The 22014-nt window shown below is 38.9% G+C and overlaps 1 protein-coding gene across 1 annotated transcript in view; it reads right to left on the bottom strand.

The window, feature by feature from the left end:
• Positions 1–956: 956 nt before the first annotated feature.
• Positions 957–22014, bottom strand: part of LOC117827134 (telomerase protein component 1-like) — a 29901-nt gene continuing 8843 nt past the window's right edge. The window contains exons 18-58 of the mRNA XM_034703625.1: positions 21971–21979; positions 21790–21855; positions 21206–21349; positions 20824–21115; positions 19101–19210; positions 18807–18920; positions 18573–18690; positions 17594–17782; positions 17140–17327; positions 16912–17053; positions 16606–16785; positions 16363–16455; positions 14772–14907; positions 14460–14619; positions 13906–14039; positions 13732–13820; positions 12606–12720; positions 12457–12483; positions 12170–12374; positions 11731–11851; positions 11264–11388; positions 11062–11161; positions 10788–10943; positions 10226–10438; positions 10075–10128; positions 9825–9960; positions 8197–8445; positions 7959–8110; positions 7684–7791; positions 6555–6659; positions 6310–6439; positions 6115–6200; positions 5774–5900; positions 5054–5184; positions 4841–4962; positions 3409–3552; positions 3090–3189; positions 2843–2963; positions 2645–2727; positions 1602–1706; positions 957–1461 (exon numbers count right to left, since the gene is read on the bottom strand). Coding sequence (XP_034559516.1) covers positions 1342–1461; positions 1602–1706; positions 2645–2727; positions 2843–2963; positions 3090–3189; positions 3409–3552; positions 4841–4962; positions 5054–5184; positions 5774–5900; positions 6115–6200; positions 6310–6439; positions 6555–6659; positions 7684–7791; positions 7959–8110; positions 8197–8445; positions 9825–9960; positions 10075–10128; positions 10226–10438; positions 10788–10943; positions 11062–11161; positions 11264–11388; positions 11731–11851; positions 12170–12374; positions 12457–12483; positions 12606–12720; positions 13732–13820; positions 13906–14039; positions 14460–14619; positions 14772–14907; positions 16363–16455; positions 16606–16785; positions 16912–17053; positions 17140–17327; positions 17594–17782; positions 18573–18690; positions 18807–18920; positions 19101–19210; positions 20824–21115; positions 21206–21349; positions 21790–21855; positions 21971–21979 — 5299 coding nt within the window. The 3' untranslated portion in view covers positions 957–1341. The remainder of the gene's footprint in view (positions 1462–1601; positions 1707–2644; positions 2728–2842; positions 2964–3089; positions 3190–3408; positions 3553–4840; positions 4963–5053; positions 5185–5773; positions 5901–6114; positions 6201–6309; positions 6440–6554; positions 6660–7683; positions 7792–7958; positions 8111–8196; positions 8446–9824; positions 9961–10074; positions 10129–10225; positions 10439–10787; positions 10944–11061; positions 11162–11263; positions 11389–11730; positions 11852–12169; positions 12375–12456; positions 12484–12605; positions 12721–13731; positions 13821–13905; positions 14040–14459; positions 14620–14771; positions 14908–16362; positions 16456–16605; positions 16786–16911; positions 17054–17139; positions 17328–17593; positions 17783–18572; positions 18691–18806; positions 18921–19100; positions 19211–20823; positions 21116–21205; positions 21350–21789; positions 21856–21970; positions 21980–22014) is intronic.

Below are 22014 nucleotides of genomic sequence, written 5' to 3'. Positions count from 1 at the left end.
AAGAAATACACCTGCAACATAAACACAGAGCGAGAAGAATACAAAAGAACCCATGCAAATCCTAACTATCATATCCTTTACTATAAAACTATAACTATAAAATTAATGAACCAATTGAACTCTTAGAAACACGTCAAAATAAAACATAATTTAAATGTTTATATTTTCATTTTATCATATGAACTAGTTAAATTATTTTATTGTATTCAATGTTTTTTTTATATATAATTAATTATTTATATAAGCCTAGTTTACCAATTTTTTCTACTATTATATATTTTATTTTTACAGTTTGACTTGACACACTGGCACTTACTGTTTAGGGAAGTTGTCTCACAGCACTTCCACTGCATTAAATAAGCATCAGGTCTGCCTTAAATATTTCTATTTGCTTGAAATGTGTTTTTATTCAAGGATATTTTAAAAAGAAAACACAACAATAATTGATTGAAATCATGTCGCAGCTAAGGCTGGAAACTTAAGGCCTGACATGACCAAGAAAAAAGTCCTGAAATGAAAATACAAATCTCAAATCATGTTCTCCAGAAGTAATTATTTGTGAAAAAAAAAAATATTGTTGCAAATATATAGAATTGTTAAAGTATGTGACAACTAGTTGTCCAATAAAGAAGGTTAAAGGTATAAGGGTTCACATTTCTAATAATAATCAGCAGTCGCGCTGTATGAGATAATCTATTTTAAAAAAAAATGTAAATGTGAAGAATAAGCTATTCATGTTTTTGTTGGTAAATCAATTTTTTGTCACTCAGTAATTACAAGAATATTCAGTATTAATTTATCATTTTCATACCTTGACTATGTTTGTTTTTTAAAATAAAATCTATTAATATAGTATGATAGCTAAAGGTATTAACATACTTTAGGTATGGCAATACAAAATTCTGCAAAGTTAATCAATCTTTCCACAAAGCACAAAAAACCATGAGACGTCAAACTAGTGCTGATCAAACATAAATTTAATTTGTAATACATAAAAAGCAACATTCAAGATTATTGCACCCAGGTATCCACTTCAAGTGTTTCATATATTTCATTATAATATGATATTCAAACAAAACAACCAAACAAATACAAATTCAAACCTTATTTTTTTATACTTGCTTCTTACATTTCAAGTTTCTTAACATCTAAATTAAAGGCACAAGTAAACACGGCTCTGCAGCTGTTACATCTGTCTTCCTGAATATAGTGTTAATATTAACCCCTTCTTTTTGGTATTTGTTGCACTTTCACCATGACTGAAGCAAAGAGGAAGCAAAGCATGTCGGGCAATCTTTGGTCAGCTGAGTATATTTAGTGTATAATATTTTATTTTAAGGCTTATTCTTTCCAGGAGAGAAAGTAGAGTTTTCCCTGTTCGTCACCACAAACCAGCTCAGTGGGATTTTTAGGGTTCACCTCCAGAAGCAGAACAGGAGCTTCACACACAAACATCCCAACCTGGAGGAAGAGGAAGAGAAAGAAGAGAGAGAAGGGTAACATCTGCACAACAACCAGAGACAGTGGGGTGTGTGCTTGACTTTTCTTTGTTTAAAGATCTGCAGTTTGGCGAGTGTTTTAAATTAAAGTCTCTAATGTACCTGTTTCTTGGTGTTTCTGTCCCACAGCTTCACGGTCCTGTCGTAGGAGGCGGAGATGATGGTGCTGTCAGTGAGTCTGAGCACGCTGATCCTGTTACGGTGGGCCTGAGGATTAATCGCCAACATTAGAGACAATAATATTCACAATGTTGCTGGTTACTGTTGGATAGATGCTATTTTTACTTCTTGCAGTTCCCTTACATTTTTATACCTGAGCTCTCAGCTAAAATTTTCATTATACATAATAATGGAATGCAATCTGTCATAGAACAATCTCATAACCTAGACAATGAAGCTTTAGTTCATCTCTATAAACATATCTGCATCAAGGCTCAAATGCAAAGGTGATCAAGCTTCCTCAATCAAAGCCCTTTAACTATGAAACAATCCCCTGAGGAGATAAGGCTCACAGAGTCGTCATTTATTATTTTAATGTTTAATGTTTAATGTTCCAAATTTTTCCCGATGTAATGTCGTCCTCTCATTCATCCTCTTATTCTGAAAACCTTTTATTGTCCTTTTAATACTTATCCATTTTTATTTATTCATTTATTTATTTTCATGTATTTATTCCATCTATTTATCCCTGAAAATAATCATAAACAATGATATTATTGGTCTACTGTCACATCACTTCATTCTGTTCAATTTACGTTAATTCTTTTTAAACTAACGTTGTATTCTGTTTTGCATCGTTAAAGTTCCTCCTCTCTGTCTGTCAAAAGGTTTACTTCATTGTTTGAACCATGCTTTGTTTGTCAAAGCACTTGGTAAACATTGTTTTTTAAAGATGCTATATAAAAAAAGTTATTATTATTATTGTGTAACTGTAGGAAACAATACCCTCTTAGATGTCTTTCTCATCACCACCTCCATTCACAGTTCTCAAGTGAAAAATACGTCTTGGCCGCTCTAATAGCAGGCTGCATCAGAAGCCCTAGAAGGTCGTCCATCCCTCACAGTGACTACATCGAATCACACTTTAATACAAATGCTGTGTTTCTGGGCTTCAATTGTCGTGACATGCTTCTCTGAGCTCTTACAGGTTTTCTGATGCGCCATGTGGACTTATCTGGAGCCTGGAAGAACCACATGTTGCCCTTCACGTCTCCACACACAAAGAACTCTGAAAGATGGAAACAAGGTGGTAACTGAAGGAAGGAGGGATAGTTCTTATTAATGTTGTGATGGTTAGAGTTAGAGTAGTAAAGGTGGACAGTATAACTTATAGATGTTAGTACCTCCAGACATAGTTACAGCTGTGATCAGGCTCCCCTTCTTCTTTTTCTCCTCCTCCTCCTCAGTCTCCAGGATCGATGAGCTGAAATTTGTATGCAAGCTTTGTTTGCGGCCCAGAGTGAACTGAGGAACAAGAGAACAGAGCGGTTAAAATGAATGAAGACAAAGTATGTTTAAACTTGAGGTTTAAATTCACTTTAATTGAAAATTATACATATGTCCTTATTTTATTTTTAGATCAGAACTCACAATGAAGCCAATCTCAACATGGTCCTCCGCTTCGCCCAAAAGCCACATGCTTATTTTGTCGTTGCGGATCAGATGCATTATTCGGATCCTCTCTGACCAACTGCAATAAAGACAAATACATGAGGAACTTTAAGTTAGAATGAATATTAAAGTGACTTTACCCAAATCATTTTAATTAGCTTTAACTTACACTCAACAATAAAAGGTCAAAACTAAAAACTATGTCAACACAACAGAAAACTAAAAACTAAAATCCTGATAATCAGACAGATCAAGTCAGACAATGATTTATGAAATCAACACTGAGACTGTACGTTACTTTGAGATTGAGCCCCCCCATTCTTGTTCTCCGTCATTCATGACGTCAAATATCATTCCATTTAAAGTCACGCCCAACAGGGCCGAGCAGTACATCAGCTGAACCACAGGCACGTCCACTTTGTACGTAGTGACCTTCACCAGGCTGGGGTGAGACAGACACACAGGACAGAACAGCACAGTATGACATGAATCTGTTAAATCTGAACTCTCAAATCGATCATTTATCTTCATGAACATAGCTCTAAGGATATGAAAGCATTGTAAAACTGTAAATGTAGCCGTATGATGTGTGTGTATGAAATGAGGGAAATTTTCCCCTGATGGGCACTGACACAGGGTACATTCGGACCCAAGAGCTTGGAGACATAGTTTTGATGTCAGGTCCATTCTGCTAACCAAAACAGACTTTAACTCACTGATAAAATGGCAGAGATCCCTCAGGTCAGTCTTTTTATACAGTCTTTGATCAAAACTGACACTGCTCTCACACACAATAAGAAGATATCTGAAGGTTTAAAAGTCTGACTGCTGACAGTGTGAGAGGTTACCCATCTGCATCAGTCGTAATCTCTTTCAAGACTGATTGAAATTCAATCTAACTCATGGGATTCAGAGAGATTATATATTGATTCTGTGTCATTTTGATGCACAGACTTCCTGCTGGCATATACACTGCCAGTCAAAAGCTTTGACACACCTTCTAATTCAATGGTTTTCATTTATTTTAATTATTTTCGACATTGTAGATTAATACTGAAGACATCAAAACTATGAAATAATCTGGTTTTGCCATAATCTGGATTGCAACAGTAGTCAAATAGAGCTATCCATTGTGTACTAACCCTACCTCTGAACAACACAACTGATGGTCTCAAACACATTAAGAAGGCAAGTCATTCTACAAATGAACTCTTGACAAGGCTCATGTTAATTAGAAACCATTCCAGGAGACCACTTCATGAAGCAGACTGAGAGAATACCAAGAGTGTGCAAAGCTGTCATGAAGGAAAAAGGGGGCTACTTTACAGAATCTAAAATATAAAACATATTCTGCTTTGTTTAACACTTTTTGGTTCATTCAATAATTCCATATATGTTCTTTCATAGTTTTGATGTCTTTGGTATTAATCTACAGTGTTTCAAATAATTAAAATAAATAAAAAACATTGAATGAGAAGGTGTTTCCAAACTTTTGACTGGTAGTGTAAATGAAAATTAAAGGTGTCTAAATAATGAAAATAGAGACTAGTTTGTCTTGCTATTCCTTTCCTTTCAGTCATTTGTTGTCTACAATAATTTAAACTGTGATTGATTTATAATGTAGCTCTCACGTGTAGCTCTCTTGATTTTTTATGATAACATCAGGCTAAAGAACGGTTTAAACATGACAAAAAGGAGTATAGTGCCTCCGTATGGTGATTGTTTTTCACCTTGCTGTGCTGTGTTGTTGATTCCACACCAGCTTCCACACGTCAACAACGTTTTTCATGTAGCTGACACCGTACTGGTCATCAGGCATGTAGCAGATCGCTGTGACAGTGCTGGCTGAAGTCTGATACACACAAACATCATGTAATAACACCAACACACAAAAAAACATGCATGTGTTCAGTTTTCATCCCTTTTCCTCTGCATGTTCTCACCTGCTTGTGGCCGATCACGGTGTTGTCCTGCCATATTTCCAGATATCCGGATTCATAACCAACAAGAAGCAGATCATCACTCTGAGAGAAGCACAGAGCTGTGACCGGACCTCTCGGGCTGGAGGGACCCTCTGAAAAGACACAACACAGAGGTGAATGGGGCTGATCACAGTCCACTACTAGACACAGAACAACACAATCACAATCACAGCATCAGCATCTGACAAGTGTTACAACTGATAAAATAAGTAGGAGAGGTTTCTCTATTAGAGGGATAAACTGTCTTTAAAAACTGATAACTTTTCTTTAAGCCATAATCATGCAGTCTTATCACATCTCAGTAATTAATTTTGTAATGAAGCCACATGAAATGAAAAATGCAAAGACAGAACTTTTATCTTAAACAAAATTTTCAGTGTGATCACGGCTGGAATTTCTTTTGAAGTTGGAGCAGAGGAGTTCTCTTCATTTTCAGCTTGATGCACTATGTCCTGAGAATAAAACATTGTGCTGGAATAAAGAAGAATGACTAACTCAAGCCTTTCATGGATATTTATCTCTTAAATTAAAAATCCCTCAAAAGCAAAATTAAGGATATCTATAAAGTGAAAAATAGTTTAATACACACCCCAAGTTCTAAGGTGTCTATTAAGATGACTAAAACACTCATTGTAGTAAAACAAGTTATCTCTTTTTTTCCAGGATATCATAAAGTTTAACCTTTAGTCAACGTCCAGCATCGCAGTGAGCAGTCTTCAGAGACAGTGAGGAATTCTGCGAGTCCTTCTTTGGGAACAACAGCGTGTATGGAGCCGCTGTGACCAGGGAAGGTGTTGAAGTGCTCCACCTGTATTTAAAGGTACAGAAAGTTAATTAAGTTAAGTAAAGAGCTCACAGGAACAAAAGGAAGTCCCTTTCTGCTCTGCATGTAGAGTAAAAAGTAAAGAAACGTTTTAAAAAGCAGAGTGAACACATCCAAAGTAAATACATTATAAAAGCAGATATTTTACAGACGGCAGACACAGATGAAACCTTTTCTGGGTTTGATTTGATTGACAGACCTGCAGTGGTTTCCAGAGCTGCACCGTGCCATCTTCAGACGCAGTGAGGATAGTCATTTCCTCTGGGTTGACTTCTTTGTCTTTGTCTTGGGAGAAAAGGAAGTGAGGATTAAAAAACAGGAAGCATTTATGTCCAAAAACATTATATCAAGTTGGAGGGACACACAGAGCGGATGCAGAGTTCAGAAAGTGTACCTGTGTTTGGTAGGGCAGAGCAGTGGTGAATACGCTGTTTGTGTGCAGCGATGTGGCTGATTTCTGAGTTTGTCTCCCAGTTCCAAACATGAAGCGATCCTTCTGCACAGCCAGCCATCACAAACTGTCCCTGCACAAACAAACAACAAACAACAAGTCAACACCAGGCTAGGATGGTTCCTACATGAAGATCTCAGGAGAGAGGTGTCTGGTCTCTCTCATAGATCATTTTTAAAAGTTCTCACCAGACAGCAGACTGATGAGAGAGAACTGGTCCAGGAGATTTCTTTGAGACAATTGGCTGCCTGCAGATCCCAGAAACAAAGCCTGCCATCGTTTGACGAGCTAACCTGGAACAGAGAAGAGAAGCTGGTTTAGAAAATAGATGTAGTCTCAGTGATGTCATCCGTTAGTCCTGGAGGAGTTTGAAACCCAAAGATAGGATAACTGTATCGGTAAATGGGCTAAACTCAGATAGAGCTAAGCTACTATATGGGGTACCCCAGGGAACCATCCGAGGACCACTTTTATTTTTGATATACATAAACGACCTACCCAAGGCCTGTAATAATGCATTACCCTTGTTATTTGCTGATGACACGTCTTGTTGCTTCACATGAAAATTTTGGCACATTGATTCAGGAAGCAAATGAAGAGCTATCGTCTATCTCTGAATGGTTTCAGAAGAACTCTCACTCAATATAAATAAATCTCACTTCATAATATTCTGTAACAAAAATAAAAGTATGATAGAGAGAAAGCCAAAATGTTTATAGATAATCTGGAAGTAAATCAAGCTTGTTCCATTAATTTCCTTGGAGTCCTGGTGGACGAAAAGCTTTCATGGAATGACCAAATTGAACATGTGTGCCAAGAGATTATGAAGTCGATTGGTATTTTGAGTTTGTGGAGTTATGTGGAGTTCGTTTACTGGTAAATCATTCTTGTATTTTAACTTTTTATTACAGTTTAATTTATCCTCACATTATGTACTGCAATACTGTATGGGCAGCTACTTGTCCCACTTATCTAAATAAGATTTTGCTATTCCAAAAGAAATATTTGAGAACGGTTAGTTTTTCCAAAGGATGTGACTCATCTGCTCCTCTTTTCAAAAAGTACAAACTTTTATGTGTTTTTAATGTGAGCATTTATCAGACCTTCTTCTTCGCCTTAAAATAATCAAAACAAATGAGCTCTAAAAATAATTCCCCAACTGTACAGTTTGTAAGAATAAAGAAATGAGCCATTGAGGACATTAAAGCACTAAAGTTGGCATTTTAACATGGAGGAACTGCAGTTTTTTGCACCTCTGCATTGGCTTCATTTTTCATCACCTAAGGTTGCCTCGTGCCTCTAATATGTGATATTTACCACACAGTCTGGAGTCCACACACAGCCGGTGATCCAGTCTCTGTGAGAGTGAGGGAGCGACTTGGAGAGGACAGCAGGAGTCACACTCACATCCCAAACCATCAGAGCCTGAAACACACACATACACACACACACATCAGCTCTATGTTTCTGACCTGATCACACAGAAGTCTGGTTTATATAAATGAGAGGAGGTGATGTAATTGAACACCTCTGAGTAAGATGTAACTTAAAGCTGATAACTGTGTTGTTGTTGCAACATCAACACACAGTACCTGATCTTTTCCCCCTGACAGCAGCTGCCCACCATCAGGACTGAAAGACAGACAGGTGACTCCTCCTGTGTGGCCTTTCAGCAGTGCATGAGGCTCCATGCAGGGGTCTTCAGCCAGATCGCTCAGCAGCCACAGAACAACACGGCAGTCATCTGAGTCAGAGAGAAATACAGAGACGCAGGGATTACAGATTTTCTCTATAAACACTGAATCATGTGTTTACTTCACTGTCACTAACCTGAAGCTGTAGCCAGGTATGTTGAGTTTTGTTCCATTGCCAGGATGGGCCGACTTTGGTGACCAAACATTCCCCACATGTCCAGACCTCCGTGCAGCCCCTCCACTCCTTCTTTCTTCTTCCAGACCCTCAGACGAATATCACTGCCTGCAGACACCAGTAGCTCAGATTCGCTCTGCTCTGCGTCAAAATAGACCCAATGCAGGGACGGCACGGTCACATCGAGCCCAGAGTCCCAGATCTTCTCTCCTGAGAGGTAAATATTAACAGAGAGTCTTTTTTGGAAACCAGATGTGTTTTATGATTTGAAAGAAAGCCAGTATCTTCATTTTGAGCAACATGTAAAGGTTGGTGAGGCAATTAGTTGATTAAAATGAATGTCAGTTGAGTCAAAAACTGTAAAAAAAAAATTAACATATCATGTCCATCACTCTAACTTGCGTTGTCTTGGGTAACATCAATGTAGCTTTTAGTTTGGACTTGTTTTGCACGGACTGTTTTTGCCCTCTTTCTTGAGTTCATAACTTGATGAAAGTGTCCACCATATCTGCCATCTACAAATAATAATGTGACACATACACTGTATATAAAACAATTATGGAAAATCACATTTCCTCCTTGAGAAAGATGCTAAGTTCTTAAAGTTACGAAGTACCCAGGCAGCATTAAGAATAAATCTGATTATAAAGGAAAAAGAGCCAAAATGTGTGACAGCCCGCCTTATGCTAGTCAGGTATTATAAGAGACTGAAATACATGCTAACACTTCTTTTTACCCACAAAGGTTAAAAGAAAACCTCTCTGATGGTTTCTTTATGTTCATTTTGAATACTTGTAACCACTGTGAGTTACAGCACGCTGCATAAACAACCTTTGATTTCTTTTTCTGGAGCAAAGCCTCACACTGAGATACTCCTGACTGTTAAAATGAAGGAGGAAGAGATCGTATCATCAGAAAACACTACTTACATGTGTACAGGATAGGAATGTCAACAATTAATCCAATATCGATTAACTGATTGTTAAGAACGTACTCGAACAATTTTTTTTTTGTTTCGATTTTGTATCATGTTGAACACCGGACTGATTATGACTCGATTGTGCTCCCAGCTGACACCTGACCGCGTTCACATGCTTATTTTTCTCAATAAGAACGAGTAGACAGAAAACTGGGCACTGTGAGTCTGAAACATCTTTCTGTTCAGTTCCCTTGTTGAAGTCTGAGCCTTCACTGTTATGACTGTATGTCCATGGACATTATGAGCCTGCTCCATGCGTTGGTATTCAGCGTTTTACATTTTGTAAAAGCTATTTAACACCGTTAGTTATATACATACGAAAAATGCAGTTGGCATCGTTTTTGACATGGGAAACGTTTAAGTTTTTTTAATGATTAATCGATCATTTTTTCATTAACATTTACAAAGATCGATCACGGAAAATACTTGAAATTTACATCCCTAGTCCAGGACAAAATCTGCAAAGAGATATGAAGTAGCGTCTTGCCCACAGGGGGCGTCAAAGCTGACACAAACCTCCAGTTCCTCACAGGAGAGTCTGTTCATGACGACTGACCATTTTGGAAAAATACATATGGTTATTTCTACATTCCTGTGACATAAAACACACCTGACTCCAGACTGAAGAGTTTGATGCCGACACCATGATATCCCACAGCAGCATAGTCTCCATTAACAGCCACACACAGAGCAGCCGGTGCAGAGGTCACAGATTTCTGTTTCTTACGAAGAGGCACCTGCTCGTTCTAAAACACAAAGAGAGTTGTGCCCTGACTGTTAGATACTCTTTTACTTTTACCTCACTGAATGAATTCAGATAGAGAACTTAAAAATCTTTTTTACAAAAATAGAGAGCTTACCACATTTTTTAATGTAGCAACCGAACGCCCAAGTCCTCCTGACCAGAGATGGAGCTGAAAAACAGAAAAACAATACAGAGTATTTGAATAATGATTTATCTTCATCCAGATGGTTTCATTTCTCTGATCCAGATTCATCGTGTTTCCTCACCATGTGATCAGAGCCAGCACTCAGCAGCAGGCTCCCCTCCTCCAGGAAGGTGAGGGCCTCTGTGGCTCCGCAGTGAGCCTGGAAACATCCCACACAGGTGGAGGTGGGCACCGACCACACCCTGACCTCTCCGGACACAGAGCCGGAGCAGAGCATGGAGGAGGAGGGGGCGAAGGAGACACTGCGAACGGAGCGCCGGTGACCGGACAGGTTCTGAGGAAACACGCAGAAGAAGAACAGAAGATATTTTTATTCATTCAACCACAACACGTCCCATGTTCAATCTGTGCTCACATTTAGTACTCTTCTATTCTAGCTTCCCCCCTTTTCACTTTAAGTGATTATCTACTCCTGGTTGGAAAACATACACAAGCCATTTACACACCACCACAGACCATACTAAACTTGGAAAACCATCAACTAACACATACAATTCTGAGAGTATTTTAAGCTCTCCATTGGTTCAGCATTGAACTTGTTTAACTCTTGGCCGACACTGATTGAAAGATAAACATCAATTTGACTCTATATGAATGATCATTTTGCTCTTCAGACGACTCACTGTTATGATTTTATTCCGGAGCCAATTCCAAATGATCACTTTCCCATCCCAGCATCCTGCAGCCAGCAGGTGACCCTCTGGGTCAAAGGTCACACAGTTCAAAGGGCTGGAACTTTGGAGGGCTGCTACCTCGTTACCTTTAGCCGAGGACCAGACCTGAGGAAGAAATAAATTCAGTCCATCATCATTAACAACTGCACTGTTACGTCACATGTGCATCTTATAACAATAATAATAATAAAAGTCTATTCAATGAGTCTTTGATGAGACTAACTTTCAACATGAAGTCCAGAGACACAGTTGCGAGGTTCTTCCTGTCTTCAGTGATGTCACTTGCTGTTATTGTGTTAGTGTGGGCATCAATCAGAGCGCTCCTGTAAAGAGATGAAACATGAGTCAGTTCAAAAAACAGCATACATTCGTATTAGGAGACCTGTACAGGATGATGAGTATCTGCTGTCCTCCTCTCCTCTCACCTGCAGCTGTTCCAGATGTCCCAGATTTCCATCCGTCCGTCATAGGAGGTGGTAGCAAGGCGGCCATGATTAAGAAACACGCAGCTTGAGATGCCATCACAGCTGCTCACCAGAGATTTCACTTCCTGTCCACAGGCAGGAGAGAGTTTATATATTAAACACTTTTTCTATCAATCCATCAGCTAATATCAACTCCGGTTTTACATTTGTGCATCATGTGTGCAGCTTACCACTGTGCAGTCAGTTTTATGTGCAACCTGATGAACTAGATACATTTAAATTTGCCTCTGACATTAAAACAAGCAACAATTTAAGTTTGCAAATAGTTACAACAACCCTTGATTTGCTTAAAATAAAAACATGATTACAAACCAAGAGTCACAAAATCTGTGATATGCTGTTAAAGTGACCCGACTGAGACGTCACATCTAATGGAAAGATAATCTCCGCTGGTTTTGTGTCCACACCTGTCCCGTCTCCCTGTTGATGACATGCAGTGTTCCCTGTCCAGTGCCAACCACCATCAGCTCTTCATCTGGGCTCTCAACCACACAGGTCGGTTCAGAGGAGAAGGTCGACACCAGCTCACTGAGATCAAAAACAGAAGACCGTACAGTTCTACAAATTAACGTTTCATTTCAACACTAAACATTTTAAAGTTATATTTTTTGGGGCTTTTACACCTTTACTGATAGAGGGAGAGGACAGTGGATAGTGTAGGAAACTAGGAGGGAGTGGGGGAATGACATGCGGGAAAGGAGCCACAGGCTGGACTTGAACCTGCTACATGGGCACGCAACTTAACCAGTAGGCCAAGTCTGCGCCCAACACTAAACATTTAAGATGAAACTGAAACAATTGCAATCCATCAACCACACTTCAACCATCTTTGGACAATCTGCATACCTGGGCTTCTGTTGGATCTTATTGTCATTATTCAGGCACTCCACAACACGGACCCTTCCTTTGATGCCCTTTGCCCAGGTGTGAGCACATGTCTTAGGAGGCTCATTGAGAGCTTGCTGGATGAAAAGAGCCGGCCAGGAGGAGAGCAGCTGAGCGTGGCGCTTCAGGAAACTACGGCAGTCTTCAAGGCGACTTCGGGAACCAACTGAGGGAAGAATGGAGACGTGCTGAGGAGGAGTTAAACACACCTGACAGAAATTGTGAGTCACTCATTTCTCAGTACTTACATGAGGCTACAGAGTCAAGCTTGTCATCTACAGAGAAGGCATATTTTCACAGAATAAAAACATTAATATATCATTGTTCCATGTTGAGGAAGCTCTTGAATAATTTTGAATAAATGCATTCATCATACAGTATCGTTGTGTGTACTCACCATATGAGCAGTAAGTCTCCAGGAGTTGGTGCAGGAGACCGTGACGCACCTGAGCGTACAGGAAGTAGTAGTTGGAGAGCAGAGAATGGAGAGCCTCCGTTTGACCACTTTGAATCTGGTTCAAGACAAATAAAAGAAGACAGGAGTTCAAATCTACAAAACACTGACAGTAACTAGATTATTATTTTTTTAGTACATTTTTGATCAAGATGAACTCTGAACAAGAAAATCAGCAATGTCAAATTACTGAACACTACCAAAAATAAATTTAAACACCTGATATCAGATATTTCAGATTTGACACGGTACATCTGTCACTTCTCATACACTCGTACGTCACCTACAGCTCATCTTGTAAATAATTCAGGCCTTGTGTGTGTTTCAGGATTTTAGATAACTGTTAAATTATCATTTTAAATTACACCTCTACAATATTTACATTTTCATTTCCTTTATATTTTCACTTCCAACTGCAATTGCTTCTTTTGGAAAACTGCGATTGATCTGATTGTATATTTTCCATTTGTGTAGGATTAAAATTAAAATTGAGAAGGATGGAAGAGAGGAGAGGTGGTTGTCAAAAATAGATTGAAATGTGAGTCCATGTGAGCACATGTGACCCTCAATAAGCAGGACTTTCATTAATGACTGCTGTGGGCTACTTAGTGGATACACACAAAGGGCTTGCTCGCTGTTTGTGTGGAGACTTTTTTTAGTACTACTTACTACTACTACTCGTCTCATCACTATCATCGCTCTCTCTCTCCCTTATTCTCCTCTATCCCTCTTTCCAACCCCAACTCAGTCGAGGCAGATGTCTGTCTAACATGGTCCTGCTCGAGGTTTCTGCCTGTTAAAGGAAGTTTTTCCTCACCGCTGTAACTTGCTAAATACTGCAAGGTGCAATGCTCATGGTGGATTAAGATGAGATAAGACTGAGTCTTACCCTGTCTTGGTCTTAGGTCTTTGTTAATAATTTAACATAAAGTGCAGTCTAGACCTCCTATGTTTGTAAAAGCGTCTTGAGATAACGTTTGTTGTGATTTGGCGCTATACAAACAAAGACTGATTGACTGATTAGTACATCAAAGCACTAAAGAGTGGTTGCTCATGTTGTAGCACTCACCAGGTTTGTAGGCAGGTGCATGACAGAGCTGGCCTCACAGTGCAGGAAGGTGTCTGTGCCCTGTGAGTCGGCTAGAACCCACTGATGAGCTGCATACAGGGAGACAGGAGGGTGGAGTTAAACCAAATAGTGACTGAGACTGACATGTTTTGAAAAGGAGTGTGTGTAATCTACCTGCGAGCACAAGGTGAGCTCTGGTTCTGTCTTTCTCTGTTGGGAGCAGAAAGTCCTCAAAGGCCCTCCTCACCTCCTGATTGGTCAGAATCAGGGTGTGGTCAGTGTTGTGGCGATGAGGCGAACCAATCAGACTGCAGATAAAGATCCAAACAGGTTAAGTTTCTACATTAGGGTTGTTGTCCTAAAGACTTGACTTTACAAATAAACAGACCCTTTCCCCCTAAATTTGCTGCCCTTAAAATGACTTCATAACATGAACTTAAACATTAGCTTAACGTAGCTCGGTAGCTTATGGTAGCTGTGATGTTAATAAGGATGTTACTGGTTAACACAACATGTAAACAGCTGACCTCATAAGATGTATTCTGATACACTCAACACTAAACAGATCGCTGTGTTAGCAACTTCTGATACCTTTGTCTTTAATCTGACTCCAATGGGACCCTAATTTACAAACTGAACATTATGAGTAGTCTTTGCTTCTCCCCATCCTCTCCTTATAATCTTTGATGAAAACAGAACCTTGATGGAGCTCAAACTCAAGCTCTTACTTTTGTAAACTTTGCACTACACGAGTGAAAGGTGCCATGGAAATGCGTCCTTTGGGCTTCCTGGTCAAAAGTAGAACTTCCTCCCATGTGGCCTGACAACCGCGTTGGGGTAAGTCGTTGCATGTGTTCAGAACAGAGTAGAAGTCTCTCTCCCTCAGGCCTGTCAGACACGGTCATAAAACGTTTACAGTTAAAGAAATTACTTCTTTGAGATAATATCCCTTAAAAATGAATCTTGTAACACTTGCTGAATGATGCTAAATACTCATTTTTCAGATCTTTATACTATCAGTGAAAGTTTTAAAATCTTACCTGTGGCGCTGACAGTGAGTGCTGCCAGGGCCCAACGGAGTCCCAGCATGCCTCTGTACTGTGAGCAGAGTCTGTCCAGGCTGTACTGCACCAACTGACCCAGAGACTGAGGCAAGCCCTCCAGGTTCTCCTTCAACTAAGAAATACAAAAATATATATGTTTTTAATTATTTCTATCAACAAGTTGATGCCAATTAGCATCTGTTAATTTCTATTGTATGCCCCTAAAGCATACTATTCTAAGTAATTCTAAAAATAAATGAATAAACTATGATTCAAATCTGTGGAAGCCCTTGATTTAGAGTACTTGCTTATTGTTTTTATGTTGTTTTTATTTTATTTCTTTATTTTATATAATTTTATATTTTAATTTAATTATATTTCATTTTATTTTATTTCTTTATTTGTATCTAAATTCATTTCATTTACATTTTTAAATTGATTTTATTTTATTTTATTATTTATTTTTTAAGTTATATTTTTGGGCTTTTACACATTTATTGATAGAGGAGAGGACAGCAGATAGTGTAGGAAACCAGGAGAGAGTGGGGAAATGACATGCTGGAGGGGGCGCGGGCTGGAATTGAACCTGGACCACCTGCTATATGGGTGCACAACTTAACCATTAGGCCAAGTCTGCGCCCTCTTTATGTTTTTTTTTGATGGTCTTTCAAAATTAGACAATATATTCAATTTCTGTACTTACTTTAAGCCTGTTTGTTCCTATGTTGTTGTTTTTGTTGGGCTGCGTGTTTGTATAAAAGGTGATATATAAATAAAGTTGAGTTAAACTAGTGAATAAGGAGGAGAAAACAGGCTTTATGCAACTTTGGCAAACACCTCCTCACAGGCAAATGAAATCAAACTTTGTTGTCATTTTGTGTACCAGTGTAAAAATCAAAAGAATCAAAATCAAAGAGCGTTTCCAGGAGATTGTAGTTAAATATAATCAGAAAAATATATATTAAAACATTTCTGTTAAAACACAGCAAACATTGATACACACTCATCCATGAAAATTTTTACCAGTCCAATCAGTTAAGGTGATAACAGTGCAATGAAATCCATGCACCTAATCAATAACAGTGGATAAGTGTAATGTAAATGTATGCTGAACTCTGTTTAGATAAACTAGCCTCATGACCCCGGGATACTTTTGATGTCATACTGGCAGTGTGTTAGTTTGTTGTTCCACCATTTTCGGTCCAATCTGAACCAACTATGATTTAAAAAATGTCCAGAAATCTGCAACAGATTCAATATGAGAAGATTTATTGATCATCTGATTTAGAGGAGTACCTGCACGATTATTGGCAGCCTCAGCAGTTGCATCAGTGGCATTATTAAAATACCAGTATCATTTAAAGCAAGTACAGCATTCGGTTGTAGGTTTAAATTTTGACAAAGTGTAAGAGTCCAGCCTTATATTAATGTTGTCTCTTTGATGGATTCCTTCACTGTTACACTGTTACCCAAAGCTTTGCTTTAAGTGATCCAATACAACACATCCAGCTTTTTAGCGTTTCAATAGCCAACAACACCGAACATCAACCAGTATTAGCCCTGAGGGAGTGAAGTAAATATAATGAACCTTGTCAAAGGAGGCGTAGTTCCGCAGGTCCTCACAGGCCAGGTGCAGGTACAGAGGACTCACTGCTCCCTTCTTCATCACCAGTGTCTGGAGCTGCACAAGCAAACACAGCACAGGTTTAGGGAAAAGAAAAGAGGAATACATTTAAGAATCTAGCTTTCTACAACAGCATGATGCATGGATCCAGAAGTTCAAACACAATGAATAATGTAATATCTTCAGTACAGAACATTAAAGACAGACCTGGTTGTTGAATGCAGAGTCACTGAGTTTCTTCCCGAACCTGTCCAGTCCCTTCTGAACGATCTCTTTTCGGTCCAGCATGGTGAGCTGACCCAGAGATAACAGGACAATGCCTCTTTTCTTGGACAGAGTTTGTAGGAGAGCAGCTTTGGATGGGATGCTCACAACCAAACAAACACCCTGACAGAAAAAGTACAAGATTTCAGACAAATCTCTTATTCCTTGTATCTGTTTTTGTATTTCTGTAAGCCAAAAACTACAGCGCAAAGATGAACTTCCCTGTAGTTCTCCATCTATGTGACTGACCTTTGGAAGCTGCTGTGGTATCCAATCAGAGACGAGCTGACCTCTGCCGTCCTGAACGAGATCCACTCCATCAACAAGCAGCACCAGAGGTTTTACCGTCTTCATGTCACTTATACTGGAGTTAAACTCTGACAGCAGATCTCTGTGATGAGAGATCATTAAAGGAAAGTTAGTGTGTAGGAAACATGATGTTGAACTTTTTACAAAAAAAATGTAACACCTAGCTACCTGTAAGAATAGGGTAGAGGTGCCTCCTCCTTAGTGTCTTTAATTTCCCTCAGGCACTGAACGAGGCATCGGAGCAGGTTCTCTGCAGAGCAAGCTGATTGGCTGGCAGCTGTAGAGTAGGTGATGACATCAAAGATGAGGTTTTTCCTGGACTTCACTCCTGTCCTGAGAGCCTCTGCTAAAGCCGCCTGTGTGCAGAGAGAAATATACAATAGAATAAATTCATATAACAGCTTACACCAGGCTAAAATAAATACAGGCTCATACAACAGTTTTGCAAATACATATGAATACACGTAAAAAAAATTAAAAAAAAAACATTTTTTTAAGGTAAGGTGTAACAATAAAGGTAACAATAAATCAACTTTTACAAAAAAAGAGCAGATAATTATGAATGTCCCAAAAAGGTTTGAAAGCACATTTTCAAATAAATAAATAAATAAATAAAAAGTACCATGAAGACAGTTTTTCCCTCTCCAGCTCCTCCCTCCACCACCATCATCCCTCCTTTAGTCTGGACCTGCTCCACCATCTCTACAGCTGCACTCAGCAGCTTCTGTCTGCCGAAGAACTGTCTCTGCAGCGCCCCCTGGTGCATCTCTTGCTCCCACACATCAGACACGGCCTCGGCGTCATCATCCTCCTGTCCCATGGAGAATACGGAGGTGTTTATTTGTGGTCTATGCATGTTAGAGGTATGCACGCCAAAGGTAGTTCTTCAGTTTGAAATGTTGAACGTTTTAATCCAACTCTTTGTTTTGTCATTGTAAATATAATAGTGAATAACAACAGGTACAGACACATGTCAAATAAACAGTTTATACTGTTTATTTTTCAATCAATCAATCAATCAATCAGACTTTTATTTATAAAGCGCTTTTCATACAATGACATTGTAACACAAAGTGCTGTACATAAAAACAACTTAAAATAGGATACATTTTAGAAAATATATATATATAAATAAAAAGACCCCCATCCTAATCCTAAACCCAGCCCTGACCCCAAACCCACCCTACAATCCTAAGGTTAAGAACATAATATATGCAACAACAACAATAATAATAATAATGATGATGATGATGATGATGATGATGATGATGATGAAATTAAGATGAAATAAAACTGGTATAAGAATGAAACTCTGTAAAAAGCGAGACTAAAAAGATCGGTCTTGAGTTTGCTTTTAAAAACATTTATGCTCTGTGCAGCATTTTTGAAGCAGTTTAAAAAGCTTCAGCTTCACCCACAATGAGACTGAAGAACCGTTTCACACATTCAGACTTTTTTAATACATGTACATTTTGTTCCTGTTACTAATGAAGAACTAAAACAAGAAAAGTGTATCTCTATAGTGTGAGTTAGAGTTTGGAATGTTTTCTACATAACTTGAATATCTTACAGTTAACATTTTAACTATCATAGTGACTTACTTCAACATACTGCTTTACGATAGCCGTCCACAGGTCGTCCAGAACGGCTTTGCCAAAGTCCTCCAGGTTTTTCAGATATGGTTTTCCATCCACAACTCCTCCCCACTCACACGAGTAACTGTGACACAAAATGGAACGAAAAGCCGTAGTGAACACAAAAGCAACGCCAGAAAAGAAACCCTCTGAAAAGGAAAGTTTTGAAGAATTTGTGGAGATGTGATTGAGGAGACTCACTTCTCAGTGACCTTCATTCCATGGTCCCGTATCATGTCCTTCAGAGACTTTATTTTAGACTCCGCCTCCTTTGATTCAGCAACAAAATGAGATCTCCACGCCACAGGAACTGATCTGATTAACACAAGGGGAGGATAGGATTATAAAGCAGAAAATACTTCAACAAACTGTGATGTGTCACTGTGTTAAAATCAGCTTCAGAGAATCCCAAATACTTCCAAACGTCCTGTAACAAGTATAAGGGAAAATCTCAAAGAAAGCGGTTACGTATGAGTGTGAGTATGGATGACGTACTTGGTGCTGTTTGGGTCTCTGAAGTAGCAGAACATCCGCTGGCTGGTTGTGTCGGGGTAAAGAGACTGGAACTGACGGATCTCCATCTCTGTGACAGACATGTCCGCCAGCTGCTCACAAAGGATGAGGTTATTAAGCTCAAAGTCAAATTCAAGTGTTGAAACAGATTTAATTGTCTTTATTTCAAACTTTTAAAAGTTATTTGCTGATATTTTTTAATCTTTTTTTAAATTTCTACAAATGGATTTGCAACAGGGTACATTATTTCACCTTTCATTGACTGATTTTTACTGCTGTATAACCCTTTCATTCTGCTTCAACTGAGGTTTTTGAATAATAGTTCTATAATATTCTCACTTTTTTAATTTAATTTTTACATTTTTTATTTGCAATCACATGAATTCACAACTATACAGATTAAATTTGTTATTTTTCATATATAGTGACCCAACTTCTTGTTTTTTATGTTTTAAGACGGATTTAAAACGGCTTTAATTGCTATGTAAATCTATAAAGACAGAGTAAAGTAAATATTAAAGGTAATTAATAACCCCTCAAGATGTTTAAGTCCATTTTTCTTACATTGATCTAAGTTGTTTAGCTTCTTTCCTACATTGGATTTTTTTTCTAACTAAAAATCTACCGTCATGAAAAGTAGTGCTCCATAGGGAGTTCTCTGTGGGCTGTTATGATCTGCATTTACCAGGGGAATTTAGGTGAAGCAGATATTTATATGTCTGGTTCTTCCCATAGGCTGTATAATTAATGGACGTAGTATCCGTGACATCACCCATCTGTTCACGAGGCGCTGTTTTGAAGCCAATCGTTGGCAGGAGCCATATTGGAAACGCTGAATTCAACCAAACATAGTGTGAGGTAAAGAGAGCCTCCTGGCCAACAGCTATGTATTCCCACCTGTCAATCAGGTCAGTCATGTCCTTATTTGGGAAAAAAATTATAATCTTAATATCTTCTGAACCGTCACGTTAGAAAAAAATTCACCCCCTGTACAGTGTGTGCTGATAAGGAAATTAGCTACGTAGAGCCGAGCCGTTTTTTGAACCAGGCTGTAAAAATGTTTATTTCTGCTGCAAAGATCGTCTTTTTGAACTGGTGTCTATGTGGTTCTTAGGTAGACTGACGGAGCAAATTACGGTGGATGGGAAGTGCAATGGCTATCTGCAAAGGCTGAAACACTTTTACAAAGTTTGAGACAATTTGAGTTTTGGAAAACATTTTTACATTTTAGAAAAGAAAAATGACATTAGCAAAACACTTGTACCGAGGCCAAACAAATTAACATTTAAGAAAATAAATTTATAAAATCAGAAACAGTTTTACAAGCGACGGAACATTTTTACCAGTCCTGGGACAAAATTACAAACGGCAGATTCTGGCGGAAAAGGAATGTACCAAATACAGGAAGTAATCAGTGAGCGTTTTGGCGAGAGAAACAGATTGTCCTGCCAATCACAGGTCATTCTGATGTGTCATTTCATAACAAAAGCCCAACAAAATTTGAAAATATAGTGACAGTTCTGGATATTTTCAAAGTTTGTTTTGACCTTGATAAAAATGTTTTATAAAATGTAAATTTGTCTTGAGCTTTGTGCAAGTGTCTCATCCTTTGTAGATTTGCATTGCACTTCCCAGCTACAGTAGCAAATTGTTCCCTCATTTCTGCCTTTTAATTCTGCAGATGTTATTTCATCATAAGTCTCACCCAGCTGTACTGCGGCAGGTCATGGAGGGCAGATTCGGGAGGCACCAGGCCGTACCTCTCTCCCAGGATTCCCACCATCATCTGGCTGCGACAAACCTCCGACAGGCACAGCTCCACAGCTCGCTCCGACTCCTCCTCTGTCACACCCCAGCGCAGCTCCACCTCCTGCAGGTAGAGGCAGTGTTGAGCAGCACGACGCCTGAGCTCGGGGAACACGCTGTGCACCAAGATGTCCCGCTCAGCGTGCATGTCTCTGAAAGTGGAGGAGACAAACACGCGGACACTTCTCCACCTGGAGATGAAGGAGGGAGTTTGTGTTAGACTAGTGAGGAAAATAAATGTTTGAAAGAAGCCTTTGAGGGAAGAAGTTACAAAACACTACCTTAACTTTGGGCTGGTTGGTATTGCTACGATGCTGTTTGAGGTCTGGGGGCCTTTAGCTCCCTCTGGTGGAGGGACGTTGTACAGTTTGTCTAAATGCTCCACATGTTCCATCAGCCTGGACGACCCTCGCTCTACCACAAACCTGGTCAAGTTGATAAATTAAAAGTTTGCCAAAAGTTTTGATTCACATTCTTTGTCATGTTTAGATGAGATGAACTTTATAACTCTCATTCCTGTGGGATCAACGTGAAGCTACTTCCAGGAGCAGTTTAGCATAGCTTAGCATAAAGACTGTCAACCAAGGGAAAGAGGTAGCCAAGTGACTTCCTGGTTTAATTAAAATCAAAACAACTAAATACACCTGATGAATAAGCAGGCTTTTGAGTTTTAGGTGTGTTTTGTTACATTAACATGAGTCAGATCTGTTTTCAGTGTCAGTGCTAAACTCAGCTAAGCTCATCTCCCCCTGGCAGCTCTCGCTTTATATTCAACAGACAAACAGAAGATAAGAAAAGCTGTCCCATGTCCAAAAAACATTATAAGCAAGTGGCTTTGTATCAAAATGAGTGACAGGATATTTACCTGAGTATTTGTTCACTGAAGCCTTTGAGGCTCACACAGTTCCTTTCATTTTGAGTCTCTGTGTAGCTGAAAGTAATCAACAGAAAAATGTATTCCGTTCACAGAATGCTAAATGTGATTCAGTGCTTATAAATGTGTCTAACTCATATTTCTGAAATGAACAAAAAGAAGGAAACATTACTAGTGCTGCCTGTAGAAACCAATCCCGGGGAAGAGAGAAAAAGA

Source organism: Notolabrus celidotus, chromosome 15 (assembly GCF_009762535.1).
Source record: "Notolabrus celidotus isolate fNotCel1 chromosome 15, fNotCel1.pri, whole genome shotgun sequence".
In the NCBI taxonomy this organism is placed as follows: Eukaryota; Metazoa; Chordata; class Actinopteri; order Labriformes; family Labridae; genus Notolabrus; species Notolabrus celidotus.
Note: the sequence above shows the minus strand (reverse complement) of the source record. Positions and strands in the feature narration are given on the sequence as shown.